General features: G+C 34.1%; 1 protein-coding gene across 1 annotated transcript in view; it reads right to left on the minus strand.

Moving 5' to 3' along the window:
• Positions 1–22,227, minus strand: part of LOC109067399 (ubiquitin carboxyl-terminal hydrolase 43-like) — a 101,710-nt gene that overhangs the window by 12,852 nt on the left and 66,631 nt on the right. The window contains 3 exon segments of the mRNA XM_042755051.1: positions 3,493–3,596; positions 10,572–10,680; positions 14,870–15,032. Of these exon segments, the coding sequence (XP_042610985.1) occupies positions 3,493–3,596; positions 10,572–10,680; positions 14,870–15,032 (376 nt within the window).

The following is a 22,227-nucleotide window of genomic DNA, read 5'->3' on the forward strand; positions in this document are numbered from 1 at the left end:
AGTTGCCAGAGTTTTGAGAACGCAGCGGACGTGGAGGACTATAATGTAACAAGATCTGAACCGGGCCTGAGGTGCTAAACCATTCAGGGCTTTATAAGTAATAAGCAAGATTTTAAAATCTATACGATGTTTGATAGGGAGCCAGTGCAGTGTTGACAGAACCGGGCTAATATGGTCATTCTTCCTGGCTCTATTAAGAACTCTAGCTGCTGCATTTTGGATCATCTGGAGTTTGTTTATTAAGCGTGCAGAACAACCACACAATAAAGCATTACAATAATCTAACCTTGAGGTCATAAACGCATGGATTAACATTTCTGCATTTGACATTGAGAGCATAGGTCGTAATTTTGATATATTTTTTGAGATGGAAAAATGCAGTTTTACAAATGCTAGAAATGTGGCTTTCTAAGGAAAAATTGCCATCAAATAGCACACCTAGGTTTCCTAACTGATGACAAAGAATTGACAGAGCAGCCCATCAAGTCTTCAGACAGCATTCTAGGTTATTACATGCAGATGATTATTATTTATTAATGAAAGTTATTAAAGTGTTACCACACTGAATATACGTGTTGTTTATGCACCATGACTTTCATGGTCACACCACACGAGTTTCATCATTTAACAGAGAAAACAAAAAATCATATTAATATTATTTTTAATATGAACACACACACACACACACACACACACACACACACACACACACACACACACACCTGTTTCCACAAACCTAAACCTACCCCTCACAGGAAACTTTCTGCATTTTAGATTTTCAAAAAACTTCATTCTGTATGATTTATAAGCTTGTTTCCTCATGGGGACTTAAAAAAATTTCCTTGTGTGGGACATTTTGGTCCTCATAACCGTGATCAAATACTAGGTACACACACACACACAACCTTCAAAACTCCTTAGTTTGTGATTTCATAAATATCTGTCCAAGGATCCTTCCATTTTACTGAACTCTAATTTAAAAAACATGAAACTTTAAAGTAGAACACATTCACAAATATAAAACATCATAATTCTGTTTATACTTCACTTCCGAGGGAGGAAAACAGCCCCAGAATAGCAGGCAGAGAAGCGAATGAGGTTGCCGTCACGACGACTGTGGAACTGAGTTCTAAGCTCTTAAACTGAGAAATAGATCATTGGCTTTTGAGACTGTGTGTTCCACCTACAGCACTGAGAGGATGAGCTCTTCATGCTTTGGCTTGTGGGTTTGTCTCTCTAGAGCCTCACAAACATGATGCAGAGGAGAGGATACAATTAGTGCAAACTAGGTTAAAAATACTGTGTATGTGGGTGTTTTGGAGACCAATTAAAAAGTTTAAAGCAGCTGGAGATATTAACTTTAGCGCCACTGAAGAGCATTTAGGCGTACAGAAAACATTCTGTATCAAGGAAGCATCAAGGCTGTATGTATGTGAGCAAAAATACATAAAAAATTGTGAAATATTATTACAATTTCAAACAGAAATTGAGACTCCATTTAGCAAGGATTGAAAATTAAATAAATGCTGCTCTTTTAAACTTTCTATATATCAAAGAATCCTGAAATTAAAAGTTTTGACAAAAATAATAAGCACCACAAATGTTTCGAACTTTTATAATAATACAAAATTGTTACTTGAGCACCAAACCAGCATATAAGAATGATTTCTGAAGGATCATGTGACACTGAAGACTGGAGTAATGGCTTCTAAAAAAAATCAGCTTTGTCATCACAGGAATACATTACATTTTGAAATATATTCAAATACAAAAATTTATTCTAAATTTTAATATTTTAACCATATTTCTGTTTTTACCTGTGTTTTGTTGTCAAGTATTTTCTACCCGTAAGAGAATATTTAGTGTTCACCCAAAAATGAAATATAGCCTTTGTTTTTACTCCATCCTTGGCCATCCTATGTATATGCACATACGAATCCAATCGGAGTTTATAATTAAAAATTGTTCTGGCTCTTCTAGCTCTAATCATGTGGGCCTTGTTTTCTGTAGTATCCAAAACCGTTATGGCGTAGATAGGCCCCTTTTTCACCCAAATTAAAACTTTTGCATGAATTGAATATAAGTCCTTTCTAAATTTAAGGAAGCAAAGTTACTATTTTAAAGGAAAACAGTTTCCTTTGGCATCCTCCGAATATTATCTTTATAATACTATTTTTGAACCTGACCTGTTTTGTATGTTCTCTCTCTGCGCGTCACTATAATTTACGCTGACGTTATGGCTCCGGGGGACAGTAAGCATGACTAGAACATAGTGTTCAAATGTTTGAAATATGGTATTTTTCTTTTCTATTTATAAAACATTTTCATTCCTCAAATCCTATGGTTAATGAAAAAAAATAGATATTAAAAATATATAATTAAACTATATATATTAAATGACGTCCATATATAAATATAAAATATTGTTCTGGCTCTTCTTAGCTTTTAATATCATTGTATTGGGCTGGCGTGTATTCTTATTATACAAAGATCCTGAAATTAAGTTTGACAAAAAATATAACACCACCTGTTTCAACTTTGAATAATACAAATGTCTTCACTAACCGTCATATAAGGAAGCATTTCTGAAGGATCATGTACAACTGAAGCCTTGGAGTACTGGCTTTAAAAAAAATCAGCATCACAGGAAACACCATTAAATATCCAATACTACCCGGTAAATAAAGTCTAAATTTTAATATTTTACATATTCCATATATCAACATGCCCTCATGCTCCTGGGGCATCAGGTGTATAATCTATTTCTCCTTAAAATGTAATAACAACTTTGCATCATTGAACTGGTGTTTTCTGTATACCTCTGAGATATGCTAGTCTCTCAAGGCTCCGGGGGCATTCATCCTTAAAATGTACTAAGGCATCGCAAAGTCTCTTTTCCATTACCTTAGCAAAGGAAAACCAGTCTCCTCTTGGCTTATATCGAAATCCTCCGACATTTTTTCTTTACAAATACTCATTTTGTGTGCTTCTAATTCATGACGGTGTTTTGTTTTGTTCTCTCTCTGCGTTCGTCACTAATCCGCAACACGGACGTCTATGTCATCCGTATGACAGTAAGCAGAAGTGATAGAATAGTGTTTTATTACGTTTGAAATATGGATATTTTTCTGAAAAAAAGCAAAAACAGGAGGCCTTCATTCCCCACCGTAGCCATGTGAGGCACATTTTATTTTGGATTTTTTGCGTGCTTTTATTTAGTGTGTTTCGGAAATGTTAAACAGAAACACCCGCCCACTACAATGATAGAGCTTGGAAGAAGCCAGACAATTTTTAATGTAAACTCCGACTGGATTTGTCTGAAAGAAGAAAGTCATATACACCTAGGCTTGAGGGGTGAGGTGGGTAAAAACGCAGGCTAATTTTAATTTTTGGGTGAACTAACCCTTTAAATAATTGTACCACTTCCAAACCCTTCGAACAGTAGTGTATATTTAGTGTTTTTTTTTTTTCAGCTGGGTTATGTGGGCTCACCTGTCCACAGTTGGGTGGCACAGAGGTCTGCTGTCGTGGGGAGTCCGGTAACTGCAGGAAGCCGACCCCCCCACCCTACAACGAATCCTAAACAGTTCAGTAGTCTGTAGAGGGCAAATAAAACTATTAATACAAAATGTAACACCAAATTATTAATTCACCTCACGTGTAGCCATTTAACTAAAAGTCCTTATATGAATAAGAACAGCATGAAGATTCTTCCAAAACAGTATTCAGGTTTGAAATGACATAACGGTGTGAACAGTGGTTCTAGAAAGTTTGTGAACCCTTAAAATCTGCTTTTCTGGATAAATTTGACCAACATTACTGTTCAAAGGTTTAGGATCAATAATTTTTTTTTTCTTTAATGTAATACCTTTATTCAGCAAGAATGCATTAAAGGGATAGTTCACCCAAAAATGAAAATTTGATGTTTATCTGCTTACCCCCAGGGCATCCAGATGTGTAGGTGACTTTGTTTCTTCAGTAGAACACAAACAGAGGATTATTTTTTTTTTAACTCAAACCATTGCAGTCTGTCAGTCATATAATGGAAGTGAAATGGGGAATCACATCAAATGGACCATTGACACTCCTTATTGAGATTGTAGATAGGGTGTCCAATCCGTCCATTTGAGAGATAGGTGGCAGTAATGCCTTTTATAAGTCTGCGATCTGGCATAAGCAGCAAGAAGACGACGATGCGTCACACGCCTGCTGTTGAGAACGCGTTCAGGACAGTTTGGACATATGATGAATTAGAGGTAAAAAACAATATAAATACTGTTAAATACTGTACAAAAATTTGGTTTCGTTTGTGTATGTTTTTTTGACTCTCAAAGCCATGATTCCAATTCACTTCCATTATATGACTGACAGACTGCAACGGTTTGAGTTAAAAATCTTAGTTTGTGTTCTACTGAAGAAACACAGTCACCTACATCTTGGATGCCCTGGGGGTAAGCAGATAAACATCAAATTTTCATTTTTGGGTGACCTAAGGATCATGAACAGACATATGAAGCAGTACAACTGTTTTCAAGATTGACAATAATTTTACTTGAGCACTAAATCAGCATTTTAGAAAGATTTCTGAATGATCATGTGACCCCCGAAGCAATGGCTACTGAAAATTCAGCTTTTGTCATCACATAAGAACATTAAAATATAAAACATTTTGTTTTTTAAATAATATATTGCAATATTACGGTTTTACTGTATTTTTGATCAAATAATTGCAGTCTTTTTCTGTGCAATTATTTCTTTTTTTTTTTGAAAAAACACAACAAACAAAAAATCTTAATAACCCAAACTTTTGGAACAGTAGTTTGTATGAGATCAGATCTTCTGATAATGTTTGATTTAAAGCTGTGAACCTTTGCAGCTTCAGAACCTGGTTTGACAAACTTGGGAGACAATAATGGCAATCAAAGTTTTCTGTGACTGTAGATCAGACCTATTTGTGTGTTAAGGTCGTTGTTTTTTTGCAGGACCCACTTTCTGTTGAGCTTCAGTACAAAGACTGAAATACCCTGTAGAAAACATGGGGACATCGTTCCATCAATGATGCCAAGCCTAGTACAGAGGCAGCAAATCAGCTCCAAACAATAATAATGCCACCACCATGCTTTACATTTGGGATGAGGCTCATATTATTGAATGCACTGTTTTGGTTTCCCCCAAATGTAATGCTTCTCATTTAAACCAAAGGCTATTTTTAGGCCTCATCTGTCCACAAGACATTCTTCCAATAGTCTTCTGGCTCACCCACGTGGTCCTTGGCAAACTTTAGATGAGTAGCAATATTCTTCTTGGAGAGGCAGTGGATTACCTCATTGCCAGAGCAGGGTATGATTAACCATTGAACCTTTTTCCAGCCTGGGTTGGCATCAACAATCATTTCTGGAAGTTCGTCAGAAATGTCTATGACCAAGAAATGTTTACATGTGTTGATCAGTGTTCATATGTGAATAAAAAGAAGGACTAACCCGTACGGAAAGAAAATATATTTTATTATATATGAACGGTCAATATATTAAAGAATTTTCAGTATATTGGTAATTATAGAGAATAATACATTGTGGTAATATATTACAATATACTAAATAATTACATACAGGAATTGTCGCTTTCCATAAATTGGGGAATATATGTCAACATATATGGTGCTCATATAGTCACATTTATATGGGAACATATATTAGCAATATATGAACACAATTCAAGGTAAATATTTATTTTAATATATTTTCATATATTGGATTATATATTTGTAATATTTATAAATATTGAATACACATATAATTTAACATATATGCAGTATAATGTCACACATATATGTGAACATGTATGCAATTTGTATATGTAATATGTATGTGTGTGTGTGTGTGTCACCCTACATTGGGGTGTGCCCGATACCGTCCATGATAATGCGGTATACATTGTTACAGTTATTAAAAAAATGTGTCATATCGACGATTTCAATGATATAAGGTTAGCGACTTGATGACGGATGCACCGATTGTTCTGCAGCCGAAATAAGCAAAAAGACCAAACAAATTCACGCAGAAATTGCATTCAGACAGCGCTGCAGGTGTCTCGTTAGCCAGGGTTTAGAGTTCTAACCGCGAGGGAAATTCTGCGCTGAAACAGTGTTACTCGTCACGTTGCTCAAACACTTTTATGAATTTTTACAAGGCATGTGACAATGTGATACTGCATCTTCCCAAAATTAGTAATGAGAATAATTTATTAATCTGCTGCTGTCAAAAAAAAAAGGGGCACTGAGGACTTCCTTCATTTAACATTTAATATTGGAGGCATCCAAATTATTTGACATATTTGAACATATTTTTTTTTGTTTTTGTTTTGTTTTAAATAACGCAATTACTTTCCCTGGTTACTTTTATAATGATGTAACTCAGTTACTATTTGTGAGAACTAGTAACTATAACTAATTACTTTTTTTAAGTAACTTGCCCAACACTGGTCACTACTATTGCACTATAATGCTGCTTCTGCCACCTTTTGACAATAGGTTTACACTTCTAATTAGGTAGTCTGTCATTAATTGACAGTAGCTCATTGGAAAAGAATGGAAAATGCCCTTCATCGTGTTTGCACTAATAAAATGCTGCTGCCTGCCAGCTGCAATCACCAATAAAACGTTGTAACATTTATATAAATATATATACAGTAGAGTATATATCATACAGTAAATATTAATATTGCAAATATTCTTGAAATATCGTGATATAATTTTGAGGCTATATCGCACACTCCTACTTTACACACGTGGTCAGAATTGTTGGTACCCTTTGTAAATATGATCAAAGAAGGCTGTGAAAATAAATTGCTGTGAAAATAAATGTGCATTGTTAATCCTTTTGATATTTTATTTTAAAAAAAATCACAAAAATATAACCTTTTTTATTGGAGAATAAGAATTTAAAATGGGGGGGGGGGGGTTGATCAAATACATGTTTGAAAAAATCTCAAATCCATGTTTGACACAATTACTGGTACCCCTAGAAATTCTTAAGAGTAAAATATATCTCTAAAATACAATCCCATTCATATTCACAATTTTTTGAGCACACCAGCGTGATTATGAACATGAAATTATCCAGCCATTGCTTCTTGTTTCACAGAAATATAAATAGGAGGGAAAACAAAACAAAGACCAAATTCCAAATTAATCACTCATCACAATGAGAAAAACCAAAGAATATATTTCTGATGTGCAGCAAAAGATAACTGAGCTTCACAAATTAGAAAGTGGCTTTAAAAAAACAACTATATCAATAAAAACCTAACACACCCACAAAAAGAGAAATAATTAAGAAGTTCCAAACAACAGAAATTGTTATGAATCTGCCTGGAAGAGCAAGTGTGTCTATATCGTCCTAATGCACGGTGAGAAGGAGAGTTTGAGTGGCCTAAGACTCTCCAAGGATCACAGCTGGAGAATTGCAGAAAAAGGTTGAGTTTCGGGGTCAGAAAACCTTAAAACAATGATCAAACAGCACCTACATCAACACATGTTGTTTGGGAGGGCTTCAAAAAAAAGAAAATTCTAGAAAAGGAAATGCTTTCACCAAAAAACTATCTCCAGCATATTCAGTTGTCAGACACGACTAGAACTTCAAATGGGACTGGCTTCTATGGTCAGATGTAACTAAAAATGAGCTTTTAAGCAGCAAACACTCAAGATGGGTTTTGGTCAACACTGGGATAAAAAGTACTGCATGTGTTCAATGAAATACAGTATACTGCTGTATTTTTAATGTTGTGGGTCTGTATTTCTGCTGGAGGTCCTGGATATCTTGTTTAGACACATGTCATTTTTGATTCTATCAAATACCAACAGATAAAAAAATAAAAAAAGTGACTGACTCTGTTAGAAATCTTATAATGGGCCATGTTTGGATCTTCCAACTGGACAATAATCCAAAAACAAACCTTGAAAACAACACAAAAATGGGTCACTGGGCACAAAACCAAGCTTTTGATATGGCCATTTCAGTCCCCTGACCTGAACCCTATAGAAAATGAGTGTGGTGAACTGAAGAGAAGCACCACCAACATGGAGCTGGGCTCTGATCTCTTGTCAGGGGCTCTCTGACCTCATCAGGCATTATAGGAGAAAACTCCTACACTATTTTGGTAAAAGGAGGTTTCAAAATAAAAGGGTACTGTTAATTGTGTCCAATGTGTATTAGAGAAAAACATTTATTTCATAATGATATTTCCCCCCATTTTGAATTCTTATCCTCCAATGAAAGGTTAGATTTTAGTGATTTTTTAAAATAATAGATCAAAAGGATTAACAATGCAGATTTATTTACACAGCCTTCTTTGATCATATTTACCAAGGATACCAACAATTCTGACCACGTGTGTATATTAACATTTATATCGGAACATGTATATGTAATCAAATCTGACAAATATATTTTGTAATATATATCCAAATATGTATGTATATATCCTGTAATGTAATTATATAGTAAATATAATATTGTTAATATCTACAAAATATATGTGATATATAAACAGTATATAAACTTGCTACATGTACTGCGTTAGGCTTACACAGCACTTACATATTATTGCTCTTTTGTTGGTTTGATTGCTATTGTTCTCATTTAAGTCACTTTGGATAAAAGTGTCTTCTGAATGATTAAATGTGGACATTAATTTGCCTGAATCTGTATAGAATTGCGGAGCTTTGTAGGCATATTGGAAATGTATTTTTGAGACATTTAATTTTGTATGTAAACCCATGTGTTAATAAAAAGGAATGAGTGTTTCAATAAAGCTACGTAGTAGGCTACTGTATTGTTTCTGTCTTATTGCTAATTATATATTTTATATGTATCAATATATGCCTATACATGGTTCATGCATATATTGCAGAATATTGAAAAATATAAGAACTAAAGTCCCATATATCAAAATATATTTCATATATCACATTATATTTTCCAATATATTCACATATATTTTTGTTTCGTAAGGGAATTGAACAGCTTGATTCATATGTATCACTTTTGTGATCTCTTAATCAACTTTCGGTGGAATGCACTTTCAATGGAGGGACAGAAACCTCTCAGGTTTCATTAAAAGTAACTTCATTTGTGTTTCAAAGATGAACTAAAGTCTTTATTTGGATTTGGAGCAACATGAGAATAACTAACTGACAGAATTATGATTTTTGGGTGAACAAACCCTTTAACATCCAGGTTTATGTTTAAATAGACCACGGCCTGCTAAACACAATTTTTACACCACTATTTTTAATTTATGTTTAAATAATCATGTATACTTCCTGGACAATTTTGTCAATACATGAGTGACAACATTTCAAAATCCTTGATTCATAAACATTCTCGCACCACTGAAAATAATGATAACAGTTTCCTGATAATATCACATTCTTTGAATTAACAAAGTTTTTGCCTTAAGAGTTTTGGAAAATACATTGTGTTTAATTCTTTCTCCGGGAATGACAGCAGCATGAGTTTAATAGTGGGACTGAGGAAGAGAGGAACATCAGGCTCTAAAGATGCAATTTAAAGCAGAAATAGAGCAAAATGGAGCTGTACTCAAGCGTACAGAGTGATAAATTAAAGATTTAATGGGAACCAATGAACAGATGAAAACAGCAGCAGTCTTTTGTTTGAGAAGGTGAGTTTATATTGGTACTTTAATTTATTACAGTGTGAAGACATTGCAATAATACAACTCTGCTCTCTGCAGTACTGGCCAATCTGTTGTACTGAACCAATTAGGAGACATTGTAAGATCTCTTGTGTCTTTCTCTTTCATTAATTTTCTGAAATATGTTCTAACACATTTAGTTTGCTGTGCAGCGCAAGGCTCCTATACAATCTATCAGGTTCAAAATTGTAATTTAAAATAAGTTGTGAAAATTAGCATCTAAAAAAACAGAGTCAGTGAACAGGACCAGTGTTACATCACATTGACATCCAGTTTTAAAGACTTACTGTTCAAAGTTGCATTTAATGCATTAGTTAATTTGATATATGTAAGCTGTTAGTCAGTTAAACATATTTCTAATAAAGTGATTAAAATGAATTTTAGATTTTAACTCTATGATTCCCTGGTTTTGCAAACTTTAAAGTTAAACTAATCTCTCTTTTTGGGAAAATGGATACATTTACACTGTATAATGACATTCCTGTATATTTGAACTTACAATAATCAGGTTCTACAGCATGTATCTAAAAGAAAATGACTGATAATAAGCACATTTGTTCATATTCAGTCAGTAACTCCAACAGGTGTGTATTTAATTAGAGTGAAAAAGAATCTATACTGTTGACCGTCTCTCTTTCTCTTCATCTCCCCATAACCTGTTCAACTCATTAATCTCTATGATTATCCTTCTCACATGTGCATATTTAAGCTTGCAGGGAGAGAGGTGTCACAATTACCGAGGGGCTTCCGTCATAATATAGAGATTCGGTATCCTATAATTACTTTAACTCTAACCACAGCATATGTGGCTAACACCAAAACCCGAGAGTAGTAATTTATGTTCAGCTCACACTCACCTTTATGATAGTATTTTTCTGAAATAAGTAAAGCTTATTGCAGACACTCTGTTGTAGATGATCCCAAGACTGAGTCCTTTCTACTCTCATCAGGATTGGAGGCCCAAACCTGGAGAGAAAAAGAAAAAAGTCAAAATGAGTGACAGCATAATTTAATCAATCAATCAATCAATCAATCAATCAATCAATCAAACAAGTCAGTCAGTCAGTCAGTCAGTCAGTCAGCAAAAACAAACAATCCATCAATCTAACCAACTCTAAACTTAAATCCATCCATCCAGTCTAAGATTATCTGACCGTCTGATGCATATTTGAATATATGTTTGTGCAAATATATACACTTTCTCAATCTGGCAAGCTCTAATCTGATTTATCGACTTTACGGTTTAAGGGAACACAGTTCGTGTCGATACAATAATAACTTCTGTAGATGAAATAAACACTGAATTTCCTAGTCTTTGAAATATATTCAGAGGTTTATTTAAAGCAATTTAGTAAGCATTTAGTTAACTAGACAGTTTGTGAACTGTGGACGGGGAGAAATTCTGACCGCACAGTCTATAAATATTTTTCATTATTTTTTTCAATGTTTTCTGTACAAACATTGGTACAGACTGCTGTGCAATTTGACTGATTGATTGATTGATTTTCACATCAGTCTATTATTGTGGTATTATAAATTTCAGATAAATATAATTAATGAATAGTGACCAGCTGGTCATCATTTATCAACTATTTAAAAAATATATAACATTTTATAAAAATACCACATCAAAGGATCATGAACAGACATATTAAGCAGTACATACATGCGAGACTACTGCACCACATAAATAAATAAGATTTCCCAAGCACTCTGCAAAATAGTTTCCCAGAAATCAGATATTAAAGGTAGACCTGCCTGACAACATCGGCTGAATTAGAAGTAGACACATCAGACTGCTTAAGCAAACAGAGCAATGTTTTGAAAGTGCCATAGAACCAATACACTCACATTCTTTTGGGAATTGAACCTAGGAATGGATTTTCACTGCACATCAAGTTGGGACAGAATCAAATTAACATTGCAAAAATTACACAATTCTCCTTTAAAACACCCTCTCAGACTGAAAATTGAAACCTGGTACAGCTCTTTTAACTTTTGTTGCAAATGTTGAATCCCTGAGACAACTTCCCATATCAAATGTGGGCCAGAGGCTGCAGGCATCTGCCATTAAGGTGCAGTACACAAACACTTTCTTTCTCTTTCTCTCCCTTTTCTTTAGGCCCTAAAATGTCATCTTGACATTTGTAAGTGTTTCAGGGGAATACCCGTCATCTGTTTCCACGGGTCAGGGAGTGAGACTGTGTGCAGCTCTGATTGACAGCTGGAGGTTAGTGATGAAGACTGAGCCAGATGCAGCACTCCCCAGAGTCCAAGCGATCAGTGCAGCTGTAGGTGGAGCATGCAAGATGATCCCTGTTCTGCAGTTTACTTACTTGGATTATTGATTCTGACAGAGCTGACTGATCTGACTTGTATGAATTAATGTCTTTGTGCATCTTGAATGGTCTCTTGTAACTATAGCAAAGGACTGAATGCTGCTACACCAATCTGATTTTTTTTGTGTGTGTGTGCAAATACTTAATATATTTATTACATATATTTTTAAATGGGTAAAACAAACCATTCAAAATCTAAAAACAAACCAACAAAAATAAAAAATAACACAGCACACATATAACATATATTACATATAAAGCTGAATCATTCATTTTATTAATATATTTACTGCCATTCAAGGTTTGGGGTCAGCAAAATTTTGTCATGTTTTTGAATAAGTCTTATGCTCACCAAGGCTGCATTTATTTGATGTAAAAAGTACAGTTGTGAAATATTATTAGAATTTAAAATAACTATTTTCTACTCCAGCCCTCAGTGTCACATGATCCATTAGACATCATATGCTGATTTGGCACTTTAGAAACATTTCTGATTATTTTACAATCGTAAACAGTTGTGCTGCATAACAGTAAGTCTTTAAGCAAGTCCAAATCAATTTTTGTGAGAATCAAGCAAGTCAAGTCAAATCAATGCTTATGTCAAGCAATTCAAGTCAAGTCGTAGCTTGGGTCTAGCAAGTCACTGTCAAGTCATACAAATGTTTGATTTATTTAACTGAATTTATATATTAAAATAAGTGAAATGGGAGTTTTATTTGCAACAAAAAATTGCAATATGCATTTTGTCCACATACAACTGAGTTAACCTAAAAATAAAATAAATAAATAAAAATGTAAACTATATAGCCTAAAATGTAAATGTAACTTAAATTAGAACAACACAAAACCATAAAAATTAAAAAACTACAACTGTTTGCCTCAAACATTGCAGAAAACCATGCAAATGTACCAACAAGTAAATGTAAATATTAATAAGTATAATGGTTTCCATGCCACCAAATGGCATTCAAACAGACATCGCCTTTATGGGACATGAAAACATCCTTAAGTTAGAGCCTTGCTTTTTAACAAAAGAATAACAACAAGAAGAAGAATTAGTAATAACTGAATCACACAATTCTTGCACCCGTTTATCAGGTGGATTGAATATTTTACATTATTAATCTTTGTGTGTATGAGAGACAGAGAGAGTGAGTGTGAGAGAGAGAGAGACAGAGAGAGAGGTGATTTGAGTGAGTGTGATTTATTAATATTTGTGAGTGAATGTGTGTGCATGTATATGAGTGAAAGTTGTATTGTTTGTTTGCAGGTGCATGGTTGTGCTTGCAAGTTTGAGTTGAGTCTGCAAGTCTGTATGATTTTTACTTTGTGTGTAAGTGTGTGTGTTCGTATACAATATATTTATGTGCATCCCCATAAACTATCCATAGCCTTTTCACACAAAGTCTAACACTGAAGACCAATTATTAGACACTGTACACATGAAAATACTAAGAGCTATTGCAAAAAAAAAAAAGAGCTGACATTTCCTTATAAACGGTGAATAACCATTTACAATGCAAATAATAATAATAATAATAATAATAATAATAATAATAATAATAATAATAACTGGATAGTGCTCACAAACTGTATTTTAACGCAGCCAAATTCTCAATAAAGCTGTTTTCACTGGTATATTTTTCTGTTTCTGTTGTAAGACAATGGGATGAATATAAACTATAGTGACAGAAAAGCAGCCCATTAAGACTACATAACCAGCTCTCCCTTATGTTAATCTGCACAAAAATCCTGATTTATAATCATGAGGTTGTCTAATCAAATCAAATACACATAAGATAAAGAAAATGGCTGTGCTCTGATTTCAGCTATATTTGCATGCAAAATAGAGTTTAAAGTTGCTAAAGGGGTCTGAAAAGTCACTAAATCTAGCGACAAAGTTGCTAAATTAGCAACACTGTAAGCTCTCTCTGCTTGCCTGCTGTGTCACTTGGTTAGGGTGTGTTGCTTCCAAAATGAACAGATATTTATTAAACAAAAGACAAGTTATTTAGAGTCATTTAACTAAAGTCTGAGTCATGAATATTAAGTCAAAGTCAAGTCAAGTCTTTTATGAATATTTGTCAAGCAACTCTCAAGACATAAAATTTGCGACTTAAGTCTGACTCGAGTCCCTCACCTCTGCTGCATAATACATTTGTGTAAACCTTGACACACTGTTTGATATATATATATTTTTTTTTAAATAAGAGTATTCATTTGAAATAGTATTGCTTGAAATATTTCAGATGGTCATCTTTAATCAATTTCAGGCATCCTTTCTAGATAAAAGTATTAATTTGTTAAAAAAAGACGTTAAGTTCAATTTAGCTTAAGTAAAGAAGTTAAATTTCAGCTACACCTCCTTCCTTAAAATAAGGTGAAATATAAAGGCACAAGTATATGAATGTTTATCAGTAGTGTAATACTATTGTTTTAAATGCCTTATAATTGTCTCTCAACATAAAGTTGCGACACAATCTTAAATTATACTGATTCAGCGTTTGCAGCAAAAGTTTCAATCTGAGAGGGTGTTTTAAAGGAGAATTGTATAATTTTTGCAATGTAAGCATCGTGAAAAAAATTTACATGGTACTTACAATATTGTAGGCCAGGCTTAAAAAGTACCACTGAATTTTAAACAACGTAAATAATTCACTGCTCTGGCTCACTGTCCATCCAAGGGTCCACTGAATTAGTTTAGAACATTTCTCGAAATATCTGGTAAACAAGGTCTGGTCTGTTCAATTGGCAAAAAGGTTAGGGAACACTGACATAGCCTGTAACATTGGTTTAAAATGTAGTGCTTTGGTTACCTTGTAGCTTGTTGGCCAGACCCAGCAACATTGCAGATTAACAGGAGGATCTTTGAAGAACCACCCTGATTCAAGAATTCTGACGATAACGTCCCTGAGGGTGGTAACCTGTGACCTTCAGGCTCTGCAATGTATGGCGAGGAAGGGAGCTAAAAATGGAACCCTACAATTAATAAAAAGAAATAATCACACCTGTCTTTACTCTTAGGGTGTATTCACACCTGTCTTGTTTGGTTCAATTGAATCAAACTCAAGTTTGTTTCCCCACTTGTTGCGGATCTTTTGGGCAGGTGTGAATACAGCAATCACACTCTGGTGCAGACCAAACAACCGTACTGAGACACAGCTGAAGAGGTGGTCTCTGTCCGCTTCCAAATGAACTATGGTTGAATGGATGAACCAGTGAATGGGTGACCTTAACCACACATGGTTTTGTTTACAATTTCTGGTTCACTTGCAAAAAGGGCAGTGTGAAAGCGAACCAAACAAACAAACAAAAAAATTATGACTTATAGTACACAACGTTCTCTGACTTCAGAAGATCAATCATGTATACGTTTTCTATATGTTGTATCTAGTGTATCAGTATTTCAAACATGTAGACTATCATTTCACATTTTCCTTGTGCATTATTCTAACTTCCCTTTTGTTTCCTTGGTGACTGCTGGCATGCTATGATCTTTCAGTTCAATCAGAAGTGGACGTTTGATACCACAGTGTGATTAAAAACCAACAATGCAGGACGTCATACACAATCCTAGCATGAACAACTTTTGAACTTCAAAAAACTCTACTGATGTCACTTTCTCTTATGCTACTTTTTCCGCATCATGACAATTTAAAATGACAGTTTACTTTTAATTTTAATGTTTTTAATGTGTAATGTTTATATATATATATATATATATATATATATATATATATATATATATATCTATATATATATATATTACACATACATACATACATATATATATACGTGACATACATACATACATACATACATACATACATACATACATATATATATAATATATATATATATACATAAATACATACATACATAAAAAAAAAAAAAAAAAAAAAAAAAAAAAATATTAATCTATATAATATATATATATATATATATTATATATACACGTATATAATATATAATATATATATATATATATATATATATATATATATATATATATATATATATATATATAATAAATGTGTCTGATAATTTTTAAATCGGAGGATCAATGTATATTTTATGGCAAACTTTTGGTGTAAATTCAATTTTAATGAAAATTTATAAATATAAATCCTATATCCCTATTCGGATGATAGCTATTTCTCATGGAGACATTTTTTTATTGCCGTCCAAATCAGAATGCCTGTTTTTGACCCACCACCCATGTAAAAAAAATTTTATTTTATTTTTTTTTATTCCAACTAAGCATATGACAATTTGTTTACAGCAGACAATCATGCGACTGACCACGCGAGCAGTGTGTTCCAGGTTCATAGGATCAAAGTACTAGCTCCTCCATCCAAATGCATGAGTTTTATCCCTGTGGTGCCACAGATTTATTTAATTTTTTTTTTTACTGATGTCAACATTAGAAACAATTACCATTCAAATAGGACGTATGACTGACATGATACATATGGACGTCAAAATAGGTTGCTATTTATACATTTAATAACAAATAATTTGGTAACACTTTAGAATAGGGACTTCACTATATACACTTCACTATTAATTACGACTTTACCCTCAATAAATTCTTAATTTGCTAATTATTAATAGTTAGTAAGGTAGTTGTTAAGTTTAGGTATTGGGTAAGATTAGGGATGTAGAATAAGGTAATGTAGAATAAGGCATTTATATGTGCTTAATTACTACTAATAAATGGCTAATATTCTAGTAATATGCATGCTAATAAGCAACTGGTTAAGAGACCCTAAAATAAAGTGTTACCAAAATTTTACAAAATGTTATCACAATAAATAATATTCCTGTCTATATGTTTTTATAAAGGTTGAGTTTTTTTTTGTGTTCACAGAGGCTGCATTTATTTGTTTAAAGATACAGTAGTATTGTGAAATATTATTAAAATAAAAAATTACTGTTTTCTAATGTAATTTATTCCTGTGATAGCAACCTCTATTTTCAACAGCCATTACTAATCTTTAGTGTCACATGATCTTTCAGATATAATTCTAATATGCTTTGTATTTCTTATTAATACCAATGTTAAAAACAGTTGTGCTGCATAATATTTTTGCACAGACTGAAAGCACAAAAGAACAGCATTTATTTAAAAAACAATCATTTGAAAGTATGTCAGTGTCTTTACTTTCAGTTTTTATTAATTAAAAAAATATATTGATAATAAAAATCTGTTCCCAAACCTTTGCACTGTAGTGTATATTTAGGCTTTCTTTAAAAAACTCTATGCTTCCAGACTGTCCTTAGATTAGATTATACATACAGTATGAATACTGTTACATAGCCTGAGGATTACTGTATGACAGACACCATCAAAATAAGTATTTCTAGATAAATATTGGTTCTCTTTAGCAATCCAATGAAATATCATGTTTCAAGTGCTTATGTATCTTCCTTTCATGGCAGGATGGAAGTGGTTTCTCTCTCACTCTCTGATTCGCTCTCTATCACACACTCACAGCAGGCCTCAGTCGTCAGAGTCACATTTGAGGGCCAGCTGGAGCAGATTGAAGAGGGGAACTGTGAGCTTGTGAGAGCCTTAATTAAACTTGGCCCTCACTGACACACACACACACACACACACACACACACACACACACACACACACACACACACACACACACACACACACACACTTCACACTTTTACAGACACAAACACTAAGACCAGCCCACAGCTTAAATGCCTTTGTGGAACAATGCAGTTCTTTTGAATATGAACAGAATTCTTATGTTCTGTTTTATTTTAAAGTTAAAGAAAAAGAAGTAGCGAGTCATGACAGACCTTTTTTTTTCTTGTGTTGTACATCCAAGTCCACTTGGTGGGGACTTGATTCTAATGGAGGTAGATGAACACGAGTTTGCAGAGGTGTTGTTTAAGCATTCTAAATTATTGTCAAAGTCCTGCATACAGAGAGAAGGCCACCAGAAGGTTCAGTTATGATATTTTGATGATATATTATGAGGTATGTAAATGAATGAATTAATGAATGCATTTATTAGAGTTGGGGTACTCAAACTCGTACTTGAGTGCAATTATGAATGAACTCGGACTTGTCACGCACTCGGGTGAATTTGCACTCGGACTTGTCACGCACTCTGACATTTTGGAAATATAATTGAAAATAAAGAATGTTTCCTGCCTTCTTGGCTTCATACCAGCAGGCAGCAGTAACGTTAGGTTTATAGGGAAAACATAAATCCCAGAATTCATCAAAACAAACAATAATTTGTTTTGCTTATGAAAATCACAAGGAATTTATTTGCAAGACATCCAGTAAAAAGAAGCACTTGCAAATTTTGCAAAACAACGATTACTGAAAGAAGATACCCACATTCCAAAAAAAAAGTTTGGGACACTGTACAAACTGTGAATAAAAACAGAATGCAATGATGTGGAAGTTTCAAATTTCAAATTGGTGATCCTCTGCCCATCTTGACTTCTGAGAGACACTGCCACACTGAGAGGCTCTTTTTATACCCAATCATGTTGCCAATTGACCTAATAAGTTGCAAATTGGTCCTCCAGCTGTTCCTTATATGCACATTTAACATTTCCGGCCTCTTATTGCTACCTGTCCCAACTTTTTTGGAATGTGTAGCTCTCATAAAATCCAAAATGCAGCCTGTCTCTGTGTATGAGAGAAACTCTCGTGGAGAGCTCAAAACAAATGAGAACAACAGCACACACACAACTCACATAAGAAACATACTGCTGTAAAAAATTTAGTTTTAGTTATATATTTTGTTTATATTATATTGACAAAATAACATGATCCAAATCAGCACGATTGCAAATTTGATATTGATTTTATACAAGATTTCAATAAAGGAATAGTTAATATTAAGTGACTTACATTTTAGACACAATATTGTTGACTGTTTTTACTGTTTTGATGTATTTACAAAAATTGTGCCAGAAAGATAACAAAAGAACAGTAACGCATCTCTGAGCAACACAACGTTTAGTTAAATGATTCAGCGGTTTTGAACAAATCGGGTCAATGATCCAATCATAAAGACACTTTCTTTATTCTTGAATGAATCATGCATCTGAATAAATGAATCGGATGAATGATTGGCTCAATGACCTACCGGCAGTTTACTTTTATATTCTGAAGTATCATTACCATCAATTTTTCAAACCTTTAAAATTTCTATTTTGAAAATGGTAAATTTTGAAAAACTTGTCATGATCGTTATAAAATATGATTTTGCTCATATCGCCCGTCTTTAAATGTGACATGACAGAAATACAGTGATTATGAATATATTCCTTTTAAATGTAAAAAATGTGATGTGTTCTAATGTAATTATTATCATTCACTGTGCTCTGAATTGCTGGGAATAGTTGGTGGCTTATACAAAATTGTTAAAAGGTTTTAGGCAAATACCTTTGTTTTACATTTACCCTTTCCTTTTTGTCCCAGGATAAGAGTACAAAAGACAGCAGCAACCAGATGCTGTACAGCCTAGCATAACAGAATTCACAAGACCAGATTCTGCAAAAATAAAAAATAAATAAAAACCTGTCCAACTTTATGATGCAAATTCTCCCAGACAGCAAGAAATTCTTGACGCCATCATTAAAGATCTGCTCATTGGCTGCACTTTACCTCTGTCAATTGTCGAAAATCAGCATTTCAGACATTTCCTGGAAAGTAATAGACAACAAATACACTCACATTGGAAGGAAGACAATCACAGAGAAACACATTCCTCTGTTGGTTAATCAGGTTAAGGACTCAATTAAAAGAAAGCTTCAGGCCCAATCATCTGTGTCCATAACTGCTGACATATGGTCTGATCGAACTATGCAGTCTTTCTTCGGTGTCACAGCCCATGGATTAAACCAAAAAGAAACTCAGCTGGAACACTTTCTTTTAGACTGTAGGCGCTTCTGTGGCAAACACAGTGGAGAGAATATAGCCATGGCATTTGTTGAGATTGTTGATGAATATAACATAAGAAGTAAAGTAGAGTACATCACTGATAATGCAGCAAATATGAAATGTGCATTCAAAGTCAAGATACCACAGGACGAGCAGCACAGTGATGAAAGTGATGTGGAACATGGAGACTTGGATGATGAGAGTCTTTGGGAGGATGTGGCCTGGGAAGACGAGACTGTCTTGGCAAGAAGGCAAAGGCCGTCATGTTTTGCACATTCTCTGCAATTGGTTGTGCATGATGGTATAAAAGAAGCTAAGGCCTTTTCTTCGGCACTTGCCAAAATGTCAAAATTCACTTCATTATTTCACACAAATACTTAAGTGCGAAGTAGAGCGATTTGAGGTTGTATTTGGGACACTCCATTCCTGCAGCTACATCCACACGTTGGAATTGCACATTCAGGCAACTACAAGCCAGCACTTCACCATAGGGCTCTCACTCAAATTTGCAGTACAGACTTTAACGTGTTTTTTTTTTTTTTTTTTCAGTTCGAGAATGGAATCAGCTGAAGGATTTAGGTGCTGTTCTGTCTACTTTTGCGGAAGCAACAGACCTTACAGAGGGTGATCCGGTGGAAGATCTCTTATAGGTAATCTATTTTAGTTGCTTAACATTATAATGATTTGTCTGCAACCTTTTTTGTCTACCATATAATTTGTATTTAGTAGAGCATAAAATTCACTGTAGGCATACAACAATGGATCTTCGTTACCTAAATCCAGATAATACATTTTAATGTGTATGATTTTTTCATGTTTCTTATTTTTCAGATACTTTGACTGCAGAAGTTGAGGCCACTGTAGGTGGAGACATGCTGAATTCTGAAGTTGGCAGTAATGTAACCACAGACTCTCCTCCTGGCAAATGTCCATGACTTCTAGCCCGCTATCGAACCCACAAGCACCAGAGCTACTCAGCTAAGGGTTCAAACATTTCAACTCAGATACAGAAGTACTTGCCTGATGCAAGTACTTGATGCCATTCAAGAAACAGACACAAACGTTGCACTTGAATTTTGGGCTACAAACAGGGAGAAATTCCCACTGCTCCATTCTATGGCAATGAAAGTGTTGTCTATACCAGTATCCTCTGCACCAGTAGAGCATGTCTTTTGTAAAGGTGGCATCATCATGAGACCACATTGTGCACGCTTGACCCACAAAATGGTCACAGCACTTGTGAAAAACAATATGGCCCTGATTTATTGCCCTGTCTGTGTGATACAGTACATTGTATTTTCAGTGTTCATTGCAACTTATGTTAAAAAGTTACCAGAACAGAGCTCTGTTAAGAAACAAGTTTCTTGTCATTGATAGACAGATTAAATAAAATAATGACTATTAGGTCACTTTCTGTTTTCTGCATCCTCAGTAAATGTGGGACAGGGGCATCAAATAATTAAAGTGTCAGTTGTTGAACTGGAAGACACAACAGTGATACAATAACGAAAGGTTAATTAGTATTTTCGTAAAATTTTAATTTAATAAAAGCACTACATAAACATCTATATGACATTTTTGCTTTAAAACAACAGGAAACTAGTTAGGGTGACGATGACATGAAATCTAAATTTTAAATGGCAAAATGTAGTAGTTTTTTGTTAAATTTATTTTGCCATTGGTTTTTAAAAGTAAAAATATTAATTTAATGGCTCAGTTTTGAGTTTAAATTAAATTTTTAAAAAGTCAGTTGCATTTTCATTTATTTTCTTCCAATATAATTTACTTTCTGGACTCGACACAGATTCGAACATTAAGGACTCAGATTTGAGTCCAACTCGGCTCCTTTTGGACTCAGACTCTATAGGTTATGTACTTGGTCTCGACTCGGACTCGACAAAGGTGGACTCGAACCCAACACTAGCATTTCTAACACTAATTTCTTTAAAAACCTGACTAAGTCAAGTAAAATGTATTTTTGTAACTCTTTTTACAACACGCATTGTTTCAAAGCAGCTTAACATATATCTTAATATCTTAATATCTGTCACCTCACCACCCTTCTTGCAGACTGGATGGTGAAGAAGCTATGCGGAGAATGATGCAGCAGTGGGCTGCAATGGGTTATATACCAGGGAGGTTGGACTCCCTGATCGCTGCAGCGACTGGTCTGTCAGTCTGACAGACGTGGTGTAATTGGTACTTCCACAGTCGGTCACGCTTGAGGCATTCCCATAGTGAGATACC

The sequence above is a fragment of the Cyprinus carpio genome, unplaced genomic scaffold (genome assembly GCF_018340385.1).
Source record: "Cyprinus carpio isolate SPL01 unplaced genomic scaffold, ASM1834038v1 S000006629, whole genome shotgun sequence".
Lineage (NCBI taxonomy): Eukaryota > Metazoa > Chordata > Actinopteri > Cypriniformes > Cyprinidae > Cyprinus > Cyprinus carpio.